General features: G+C 38.7%; 1 protein-coding gene across 1 annotated transcript; it reads right to left on the bottom strand.

The window, feature by feature from the left end:
* Positions 1 to 1,565: 1,565 nt before the first annotated feature.
* Positions 1,566 to 10,794, bottom strand: CBLN1 (cerebellin 1 precursor). Its single transcript, XM_040409751.1, has 3 exons — positions 10,239 to 10,794; positions 8,251 to 8,370; positions 1,566 to 1,992 (listed from the first exon to the last, which is right to left on the bottom strand). Exons 1-3 carry the CDS (start codon positions 10,494 to 10,496, stop codon positions 1,795 to 1,797), a joined length of 576 nt encoding a protein of 191 aa, XP_040265685.1. The 5' UTR covers positions 10,497 to 10,794; the 3' UTR covers positions 1,566 to 1,794.
* Between the last annotated feature and the right edge of the window lie 1,233 nt (positions 10,795 to 12,027).

Here is a 12,027-nt window from a genome sequence, read left to right on the forward strand (position 1 = left end):
CACAATAGATAGATTTGAGGTGGTTTCTACATAGATAGATAGATAGATAGATAGATAGATAGATATGAGATAGATAGATAGATAGATAGATAGATAGATAGATAGATAGATAGATAGATAGATTTGAGCACTTTGTACACACAGACACGTCCGCCTGTTTCCAGCTCACAGATAGTATGGGACTCACATCTTGTCATTGTAATAATAACCTCTACAGAAACAATCACGCCGTAGATATGATGGAGTCACCTGGTGCGCTGGAGAACATAGCAATGTCCCCATCAGCTCAACAAAACTATTACTAAGACAAAACTGAGGATAAATAAGAAGACTTTGCTTATTATGCTGGTATTAATTTTCCCCTTAGGAGCTAATTAAGCTCCTTCTTGAAGCCAGGGGCTTGAAATAAAGCCACGGCATATTAACTCTACAGGATCCACTCACATTTTGGGATATTGGGGGAATACGCAAGATGTATACTGGATTTTAATAATGTTTGTCATCATCGTCACACCGACATCTGTTATCCCTGACAGTCAAGCATCAACACCAAAAAAATGTAAAAAAAAAATATCTGATTTCTTACACTTTTATTTCACTGTTAAGGTACAATCAAATCTCTTCCCATATTCACTATCATAAAAGTAGTCATCTCTGAGTGCTGCAAAATTATAGCATTTACATTTTTTGGAAATAACAGTAAAAATTATAAAATAGCAAACAAATGGACAATAGTAAGAAATGATAAACCGTGACGTATCTGACGGCTGCATACAGATAACATCTGAACAGAACAAAAAGGCTATAATATATATATATATATATATATATATTATCATCATGTGTACAGTATATACAGTTATTATTTCGGTGCGTCTTTAGGCACACTTTTTCATTAGGCATCATTGTATAATGTACATGGATCCAGAAAGGTGTTTGTGATTTTTGGGCTAAATTTTGAACATGCAATATTAAGAGTTAAAACTGAAAAATATTCAGTTAAACGGACATAAGACAGATCATAACCCTAAATTCAAAATTCTATTCATTAAAAAATAATATTTGACATTTTTTTCCGACCATACTTTATAATACTTACAGACTCGTTTTTTGTTAGTTTTTTTGCGTATGACCGGGATAGCTGGGTTAGAAATATACAAAATCATAAGACCCAGAATTAAGGGTTAGGGGCTCGAAGCAAACGACATTCCAGCATTCACACCTACAGTACAGAGTATAATTATTGGATATACTTCTATCGCTTGTATTTGGGCCACGTTTTACAAGAGCAGAACAAGCATCAGACATGTAGCAGCCTTTATTTCCACAACCACTCAGAAATACAGAGAAATACTGAGTACACCATTCCGCCACGGTGCCTTCTTAGATATTTCCGGCGTCATCTAGAAGCCAATATACATGATATCTCCATAGTATTCTCTACCGGTTGTTCAACTGAGACAAAGAAAATGATGTTGTATGGCATAGAGGGGGTTAAACCAGATAATTAGGCAACAATGACATAAATCAAAGGATATAAAGTCACCAAAGGTCTCTTTTTTCCCCCCCCTAAAAGTGTAATATAATGAAATGACAGCTGATCTCACTAGTTCCTTGTCTGTTACAATATTAAAGTTTCCGAAGCAGGTGAACACACAATTAGATATGTGGGGGTCTTGGATATTTCAAAGTGAAAAAGGTCCCGTCTGAGTCTCTAAGTGCAGCTATTTGGGGGCAATAGCAAACAATCTCTCCTTTGTCGCTTGCTGCTCTAGGGGGGAAAAAATAGTCATTTTAAAGGGGGAATACCAGAAATCCAGAAAATGTTGAAAACTTCCATCCTCCCATCAAATTGCCCTTGTCTATTTTTAGGTAAGCTCTGTCTCCTTTCTCCATTTGAATAAGAACACCATTGCTGGCTGCTTCTCTTGTCACATCCTGGTCACCCGCAAAGGCAGAAATCACAGGCCATCCATTCAACATCAGGCTCACCTGAAGTGTAAAAGAGTAGCGGTCATTATATGCATTCAGACATGTGCAGTAATTGGTATTCCGCAGGGGCAGGGCACAAGGTGGGCTGGGACAGGAAGGGGAAGGGGATCATATCACAGCGCATAGCTATTAGTGGAGTTTTCCTCTACAGTTTGGAAGGCTTCCAGATGTCCTCCAAGAAGATGCTTAGGGGCTCATTTATTAACTGATAAATGCCACTTTCGTGGCGTATATCAGTGGTGGATTTTTTTGCACGTCATTTTGCGGCAAAATTCTGCCGGGAATAGGTTAGGCTGCCAGACACGTTTTACTCATCATTTTTCATGCCAGTTTTTGGCTCAGAAAATGGCCTAAATGGGTTTTCTTACTTCAGCAATTAGAATTTATCATGTAGAGAAAGTTAATACAAGGCACTTACTAATGTATTGTGATTGTCCATGTTGCTTCCTTTGCTGGCTGGATTCATTTTCCCATCACATTATACACTGCTCGTTTCCATGGTTACGACCACCCTGCAGTCCATCACGATGGCCATGCTTGCACACTACAGAAAAAAAAAAGTGCCGGACTATGCGTACTACCTGCGCTTTTTCCCATATTGTGCAAGCACGGCCACCGCCGCTACTGGATTACAGGGTGGTCGTAACCATGGAGACGAGCAGCATACAATGTGATGGAAAAATTAATACAGCCACCAAAGGAAGTAATATGGACAATCAAAGCACATTAGTAACTGCCTGGTATTACCTTTCTCTACATGATCAGTGTCATTCGCTGAAGTGAGACAACCTCTTTAAGTCTACACCAGCAACGGAGATAGTGTAGGTTTAAGGCTACATGCACACGAACGTTGTTTGTTTCCGTGTCCGTTCTGCTTTTTTTGCGGATAGGATGCGGACCCATTCATTTCAATGGGTTCGCAAAAAAAATGCGGACACCGTGTGCTGTCCGCATCAGTATGTCCGCTCCGTTGCCCCGCAAAAAAAATTGTGCATGTCCTATTTTTTTCTAGTTTGCGGACAAGGATAGGCATTATTACAGTGGATTCGCAAAAAAAAACGGATCCGCAAAAAAATATAAAAGATGCCATACGGAATGTCGCAATTTACAGATCGCAAAACACATACGGTCGTGTGAATGTAGCCTAAGTCTGTCACATGTCCTGCTGGAAGAAGCCTCTACATCATATTGGCACTTCCTCCAGCAGTACAGAGAAACTTAACACCTGTGTGGAACGCACCGGTCTTAATAAATGAGCCCCTTAGTACATAACTTAGGTTGGCCATTCAGCCAAGATAGCAGAGAAGGTAGGTTCACGTCACGTTTTTGCCCTCCGTTTAACATAGACTGAAAAAATAAATCTTTCAGACTCCAGTAAAAAAAAACTTATATGTTACTGTATACGTTTTTTTCTACAATGGAACTCTATGGCGACGGATGCCACTGCATGGCGTCAGTCTGAGACATGTACATTTTTTTATATATGTTTAACGGATGGCAAAAACGTGATGTGAACCCAGACTTATACTTGTAGTCTATAAAATAATTAGAATCCTAGTCACCGGGAGATAAAAATTTGGCTGAACCAATAAGAGATATTTGACTAAAATATATTTGACTAAAATATATTTTTTCAATTTAAGGTTTGGCATTTGTTTATTTGCTGACTACTCGGATCGATCCATTATCTATCTCATTTCTGTCCGCTTATCCATTCACGTATCAATCCATCCATCCATCTCTTCTCTATCTATCTATTATCTATCTATCTATCTATCTATCTATCTATCTATCTAACTATCTATAAGAAAAAAATCCACAGCACTTCCCAAATGTGTGTCAAAAAGTATATTTCAAATCACCAGACAGCTGTATACTTTTTGATACACATTTGGGAAGTGCTGTGGAATATTTTCTTTTATATTTTTGGAGGCTGAATCGTTTCCATTACTGCTGGCACCCCTATATTACTATTTCTGCTGTGCTGCTCACATCCCTGTATGAATATCTATCTATCTTCTATCTACCTAGCCATCTATCTATCCATCCATCCGTCCATCAATTATCTATCTATCTATTTATCATCTATTTTAGTTTATTTCTATCAACCAATCTCTTATTTGTAAATATATCTTATATATGTTTAGAAACTGTTTATCTTGTTCTACAGATTTTGTTCTTATTCTTAAAGGGAGTCTGTCATCAAAGTTTCACCTTTTTAACCCTTCCCATAGCTTTCTAGCAGCCTTACAGTTAATAAAAACGTTACCTTTATGAGCAATCCTGGACTTATAAAACCGGCAAAAAACAACTTAGTAGCATATGCAAATGAGGGCTCGCAAGTGCCCAGGGGCGGCGTTACCCTCGTAGGTGCCCAGCTAGCTCAGCCTTATTGTCGCTTCCCCCCGCCCATTCTTTCCCTCTGCCCGCCCATCCTTTCTCTCTGACCGCCCATCTACTTACTTCTTGTTTCGCCGAGATCCCGCGCCTGCGCACTCAGTCCGTCGGCCGGCGCATGCGCACTGCGATGCCCATTCCTTGTACGGCATCGCAGTAATTAATGCACATGCGCCGGCTTTGCGCCGTTAGCCGGCGCATGCGCATTAATTACTGTGATGCCGTACAAGGAATGGGCATCTCAGTGCGCATGCGCCGGCCGACGGACTGAGTGCGCAGGCGCAGGATCTCGGCGAAACAAGAAGTAAGTAGATGGGCGGTCAGAGGGAAAGAATGGGCGGGGGGAAGCGACAATAAGGCTGAGCTAGCTGGGCACCTACGAGGGTAACGCCGCCCCTGGGCACTTGCGAGCCCTCATTTGCATATGCTACTAAGTTGTTTTTTGCCGGTTTTATAAGTCCATGATTGCTCATAAAGGTAACGTTTTTATTAACTGTAAGGCTGCTAGAAAGCTATGGGAAGGGTTAAAAAGGTGAAACTTTGATGACAGACTCCCTTTAACACACTTTTTGTGAAATATTTGTCTGGTGTAGTCAGGGATGTTTCAGTATTTCTGAGAAATCTGTCTGCATTGTTAGATAAAGTACTATGGTTACTTAATGTACAGTTAACACACTGATATCATAATGAATCTCTAATATATATATACAGGTGAAACTTGAAAAATTTTAATATCGTGCAAAAGTCCATTTATTTCAGTAATGCAAATTAAAAGGAATTGCATTAATGCAGCTTAAAATTAGAATTTTGTGAAAAGGTTCAATATTCTAGGCTCAAAGTGTCACACTCTAGTCAGCTAATTAATCCATACCCCCTGAGCAAAGGGTACCTCAAAATTGTGACTTTGGGGTTTTCATAAGCTGTAAGCCATAATCATCCAAATTATAACAAATAAAGGCTTGAAATATCTCGCTTTGCATGTAATGAGTCTCTCTCATATATTAGTTTCACCTTTTAAGTTGCATTTCTGAAATAAATGAACTTTGCACAATATTCTAATTTTTCGAGTTTTACCTGTGTATATATATATATATATATATATATACTGTATTTTAGGCCTGAACCATGAAGCAGGACTGATACTCTAGATCATAGGTCACTTTTTCAAGGGTTAAATGATGAATGATGTAATATCTAAAGGTCCTATTACGTGCCTTTTAATGATGAAGCTTTTCTCACTGTAAATTCCCTGCTGCAAACTTTGAACTAAGCAGAAAGTCCAGATGTGCGCTTTCTAGACACAATATTAAATGACCAGCACATCAGATTATAAAAGTGCCTGACTCCAGAGACCCTCTGCAAGCACCTTGTAATATTACTTTCCTACTAGCAAGAAAAACAGTAAGTTACCTGTCCCCCCCCCCCCCCCCAAAATCCAAAGATGACCATCACCACACATTCATCGTGTTGTTCTCTACATTGTAGCTAACCTTTCCACAGCTCACGTTTACATCTGGCCTCAAAAAAAGGACCCATTAGAAGCCAAATACCACCTAAGCGGATACAGGTTATGTTTCTATTGATAGGACTTTGCCGGTGATGTATGTTATCTATGAGACTTGATGATGGACTTCACGTCATAACATGCCCATGTCACCGGGAACGGTGCTTTATGATTTATCACACCCGGAGCATAAATAGGACACATTAGCATATTATGTCTCATGGAACCAAATGCTGCTTGTTAGTGAACATATAGAGATGACAGATCAGAAGCAGCTCCATTAATATCTCCTGGACTATAAAGAAGATGTTTAAAAAAATAAATAAATAACACTCATTTTAGCACATCATTTTCACACCCTGTTTAAACCATCTTTTTCTCAGAAAAAGGGTAGAATACAGAGTGGTGCACTGTTTTCATGAACTGCAGAAAGCCATATGGCAGATGTGGAGGTAATAACTGCTGGATCCAATGTATGTGCCATCTTGTATGGGCTATACATTAGCTGGAATACAGAGCAGTATATGCTGCGGCTAGCTCTATTTCCAAAGGGGTTAACCACTTGACCTGAAAAATACAGTGCTGCTGATGTCTAACAGTATTGTAAATGTGCATAGATAGATAGATAGATAGATAGATAGATATTAGATAGATAGATAGATAGATAGATAGATAGATAGATAGATAGATAATTACATAGACAGATAGATAGATAAAAGATAGATAGATATAGTCATGAGATATAACTAGATAGACATTAGATAGATAGGAGATAGATAGATAGATAGATAGATAGATAGATAGATAGATGGATAGATAGATATAGATAGATAGATAGATAGATAGATAGATATAGTCATGACATAAAACTAGATAGACATTAGATAATAGAATGATAATAGATAGATAGATAATAGATAGATAGATAGATAGATAGATAGATAATAGATAGATAGATATATAGATAATAGATAGATAGATAGATAGATAGATAGATAGATAGATAGATAGATAGATAGAAAAAAAGAGAGAAAAAACAGCAGCACAGCAACAATGTAAGTGGGTGCAAATCCTCAAGGGTTTCAGGCAGAAAATCCGTAAATGATATCCAGAAAAAAAAATGATGAGGCAGCCCTCCTATGTGGTGAAGGGTGTTAGACCCGTTTATTTCCCCAGTCGCTGGGGAAATAAACGGGTCTAACACCCTTCACTACATTGGAGTGCTGCCTCTTTATTTGTTTTTCTAGATAAATAGATAGATAGATAGATAGATAGATAGATAGATAATAGATAGATAGATAGATAGATAGATAATAGATAGATAGATAGATAGATAGATAGATAGATAGATAGATAGATAGATAGATAGATAGGAGATAGATGATAGATAGATAGATAGATAATAGATAGATGATAGATAGATAGATAGATAGATAGATAGATAGATAGATAGGAGATAGAGATATAATAGATAGATAATAGATAGATAAGAAATAAATAGATATAGATAATAGATTTTTTTAACTATATATATATATATAATTAAAAATATATGAACATATAATTATATAGGGGGTAGGCCCTCGTGTTTTGTTTGTCATCGTGGCCATGCTTTACAGAATTTTTTATGTATTAAAATAATTGTAGTAAATAATATAAAATCTAATTCATTGAAGTACGAATGTTACGTACAACGAAGTAATTACGTATTAATAGTTCTAACCTACCGGAATTGTTCTGTCTAATCAACTGTGGTCTCTCAGGTTCCTTGTACACGGTCAGGTTTTTTTTTTTTGGTTTTGTTTTTTCAGAAAACCTGATGCAGTTTTTGAAGCCAAAACCAGGTGCGGATCATAAAGGGATTATTAAAAGAGAGAAGCGTAAGGGTACGACCACACCTTCAGGTTTTCTGATGCAGCTTTTGAAGCCAAAACCAGGAACGGATTTAAAAAAATAAAAAAAATAGAAAGATTATCTGACCTTGATACTTTCTCTTCTTTTATGATCCACTCCTGATTTTGGCTTTCAAAAACTGCATTAAAAAAAAACGTGAACGGGTGTCAGCACCCTAACGGGCACATACAACTTCTACTATTTTGTGAATCCACACATGGTTTTAGCTTCAAAACTGGTACAGGCGCCCTTACCTAAATGAATGAAATGAAAGATGAATTAAAACATGCAGTTTTTTTTTTTTTCAGGGATAGATACAAAAAGAAGTAAAACTGTGAAATAAAAATACACTGTCCCTCTCATCTGTATCCACTCTGGTGTTAGGCACAATAAATTGCTTTAAAAACTGCATGTCTGAATCCAGCCCAACCAGACGCAGACATAAGGAGAGATTCCGGCCTCACCTGAATAGTTTGTCGATTGTACACTTTCACCACATGGAAATTAAAGCTGTAAATCCCTTTTCTGGGGGATATGAAGGTGCTTCTTTCCGAATCAAAACTGTTTCCAATATTAACCAATACCTAGATTTTCAAAAACAAAGAAAATCAAATGTAATGTCATCACCAGTCACTAGAAGCCTAGAAATGTCAGGGGACATGGAAATTAATGAAAGGCCGTCAATTGTTTTCCCATATTCTGTAGTTATCTGACCTGTCACCTACAAAACTCAGCGTGGTTGTTACTGCTCAATATTTGCTTGGTGTGAACATAACTAGTGTCCATTTGTGAGAAATAATAATTTACAAAAAAGTGATTTGTATTGAATTGTATGCTTTTGCTTAATAACAATCCAAGTAATATCTCAGAGGCCTATAATCGTTCTGCCTTGAAGACACTGAATCATTTGACACTATGCTGATATCTGGGTATATATTATGGCACCGTAGGACAGTTCCGTATCTGTAGGGTGGAAAGATGTCAATATAAGGAGCAGTTTTTACTTCAATTAGGTCATAAAGCCACCAGGGTGATCAACCTCTACAGGATAGGTTTATTGGTATTATATATGGCCTACCCCTGGGGAGATCACACCATATCAATCATTGGGTGGCATTTGGTTGTGACTTCTGCACCGGTTTGCCCTTTGCACACTACATCTGCAGATCCTATAGAGTAGATTAGTCAGTCGTATTATTGGCCACTTCATCTCTAAATAGGAAACAAATTCAAAAAGTGACATTTATTTTAAGTCACTAGATAGACCTCCCGAACATCAGACAGACAAGATAACTGGTTGGTATTATCATATTAGATGAAGTTCTGCTATCATAGGTCATTACAAGCTCTTTTTTTATATCAGAAACTTAATTTCACTTATGATGGAGCTAGACGATATTCCAAATGTAAATCTACTATTAGACCTGATTTGCACGTGATCACTGAATGGGAGCCTACCACAAAGCCCGTTGAGGAACGTAGGTACCTGGCACCTCTTGCAGAATGTAAGCTCTCTGAAGGGATGTTATTGACTCCTCCTGAAGATATGGCTGATAAAAACTAGTTCACAGCTCTTTCATCTAAGACGATTAGCATTTTCTGAATTCAACATTCCAGGGACATTAGGATCGCATGGTTCTGGATGTCCGAATGGCATGATCTTGTGACAGTACAGAGCTACTCATTAGGGTTATAAGGGCCCCATTACACCCGTCAATCTACCTTTTGGCTATGTCAACTAGTTTTACGACACTGTTCAGAATAATATCAGCACATACAGGATAACACTTTCTTAAACCACATGGATAAAGGCTAGATCTGAGAGCCAGGTGCTTAACATGAACATTAAAGCAGCAGAGATGACCATAAGCCCCTGGACATTGCTCTACACACAGCCTATGGCTATTCCCAAATTCTTTTTTCCTCTACATTTATTGTTACAGGATTATAGTTAGAAAAACAATAAAGGTGTGAGGCAATTGACTTTCTGGAGACATTAGGTATTAGGTTGGTTTTGGTGTGGAATATAAGTGCAAGGGTTAATTCTCATTTCAATACTTTTCCCTTAACACAATACCATTATTTTCATGTCCTTGCCGTACATGAATAGGATGAACTAGATAGCTTGGTAACTTTTCTTCTGCGTAATTTACATTATTCTGCTGCACTACCCAGCATGACAACATCTACCTTCAACACCTGCTCCTCCACCTGATAAGCATCACCATGACTTTCTATCACACATACTATAAGGGTAATGGCCACACAATCAGGTTTCCTGATGCAGTTTTGGAAGCCAAAACCAGGAGTGAATTCTAAACAGAGGAGAAGACCTATCTGTCTTTTATACTTTCTCTCCTTTTATGTCCCACTCCTGATTTTGGCTTCTAAAACTGCATCAGGAAACCTGGCTGTGTGGTCATACCATACCTAACACAACTCCCACACTTACCTGGTCAAAGTATATAGTCATGGATTTGTTACTCATCTCAGAGGGCTCGTGGTTGGTGTTCCTGATGGCAGAGAAAGCCACTTTGGCACTTCCGGAGCGCACAGAGATGCCCAGTGCAGTGCCAGTTGGGTCAGAAGTCGGGTTAGAGTCACAAACCACCAGGCATTTCCCCTCCAGAAGAATAGGTTCCGTTTCATTCTGACCATTAGTCATCCCTGCTAGCCATGCCAACCCCAGCACCAGCTCCAAGATCCACATTGCTATGGAAGCTCGCTGGGTAGTACAGTTAAAAGGCGAGCACTCTGAGATCCACTTGAGCACTCAAACACCTCAAGGTCCCCCTTAGCTTCCAAATCTCCTCCCTTCTGCTTCTTGAAGAAAATATAAATAGACCATCAACCTCTGGATGTCCAAAGAGCCTTGTAGTTTGCTCTTAATGAGCTACTCTTAAAAGGCACTTTACCCACTTAGAGGGTGCTCTCCAGTGTGTCCATTCACCACCTGCTTCCTCCACTCTTGCACTCCTCTCCTAGGACTGTATGGCTCAGTATTTTAGAGCTTGCATATCTTTCTTTGCCCAGTGCTGTGCCCTTGGATGAGCTCAAGACATAGTGTAGCTCCTGCCACAAAATAGATGCATCCAATACTACAGAGCAGAGCTCCAAGATGCACAGGAGAGAAGGTGGGGGCCAGTCTGCAACCCCTCCCTCCCCACTCATCACCAATCCACAGTCACAAGCCTTTACAGGGCAGCGAATCTTCAGCTGGGATGCATCCCTCCATGTGACAGCTGTGGCTTTGTTATAGGAGTCAAAGGCAGGTGGTGACTGCTTCTCTCTCATTCTTGCTCAGGTCTGAATATGGCAAATGGATTATTACTGCTGCATCTCCTTGCACTGCTGGCTATAAGGTAAGTGAGAGGAGCAGATAGCAGACACATAAAGCACAAGGAGATCTGTTCCTAACATTATGGGGAGCAGCAAATATCCATTTTCTTAATTCACTTGCTTTGACTCTAGAGTGCCTTAAGGTGTGTATAGAGATTAGTATTTGCCTTCTCTGTATTAAGCTCATATGCATCACTTTAACATTTCAAACAGGCATGATTCGGGTATCCTTGGAAACTGTTAAAAAGACAATTCTGAGGATATTTGCTCACTGAGAACTACACCTTTAGAACTGAGCACAAAAATTTGTGTTCTATTTATAAACCAATAAATTTCAGATTTGGATTAATTCCAGACCTAAAGATTGCAAGAATCGGTTGTGTTATTAAAATGGGTTTGAAGAATTCATAATGTGTCTCTGCGGTATTAAGTAAACTAAATGTCCTTCTGATGAGCCATGCCAAACTTTCAGCAATCTACAGTACTGTGCAAAAGTTTTAGGCAGATGTAGAAAAACGTTGCAAAGTAAGAATGCTTTTACATATAGAAGTGTTCAACGTTTACTTTTATCAATTAGCAAAGAGCAAAGTGAAGGAACAAAAAAGAAATCTAAATCAAATGAATATTTGGTGCCACCACACTTTGCCTTACCGATTTTGAATGAACTTGGTAAAGAGGTTGTCCCAAACATCTTGGAGAACTAACCTCAGATCTTCTGTGGATGTAGTCTTGCTCAAATCCTTCTGTCTCTTCATGTAATCCCAACCAGATTCAACGATGTTGAGATGAGGGCTCTGTGGAGGCCATATCATCACTTCCAGGACTCCTTGTTCTTCTTTGCTCTGAAGATAGTTCTTAATGACATTGCCTGTATGTTCAGGGTCCTTGTCCTGCTGCAGAAT

Source organism: Bufo bufo, chromosome 10 (genome assembly GCF_905171765.1).
Source record: "Bufo bufo chromosome 10, aBufBuf1.1, whole genome shotgun sequence".
Classification (NCBI taxonomy): domain Eukaryota; kingdom Metazoa; phylum Chordata; class Amphibia; order Anura; family Bufonidae; genus Bufo; species Bufo bufo.

Excerpts from the sequence above, each read along its gene's own strand:
- CBLN1 (XM_040409751.1), bottom strand. The coding sequence starts at position 10,496 with ATGTGGATCTTGGAGCTGGTGCTGGGGTTGGCATGGCTAGCAGGGATG. Across the intron at positions 8,371-10,238 it reads TGACTATATACTTTGACCAG|GTATTGGTTAATATTGGAAA; the intron begins GTAAGTGTGGGA and ends TTGAAAATCTAG. Across the intron at positions 1,993-8,250 it reads ACAATCGACAAACTATTCAG|GTGAGCCTGATGTTGAATGG; the intron begins GTGAGGCCGGAA and ends TTTACACTTCAG.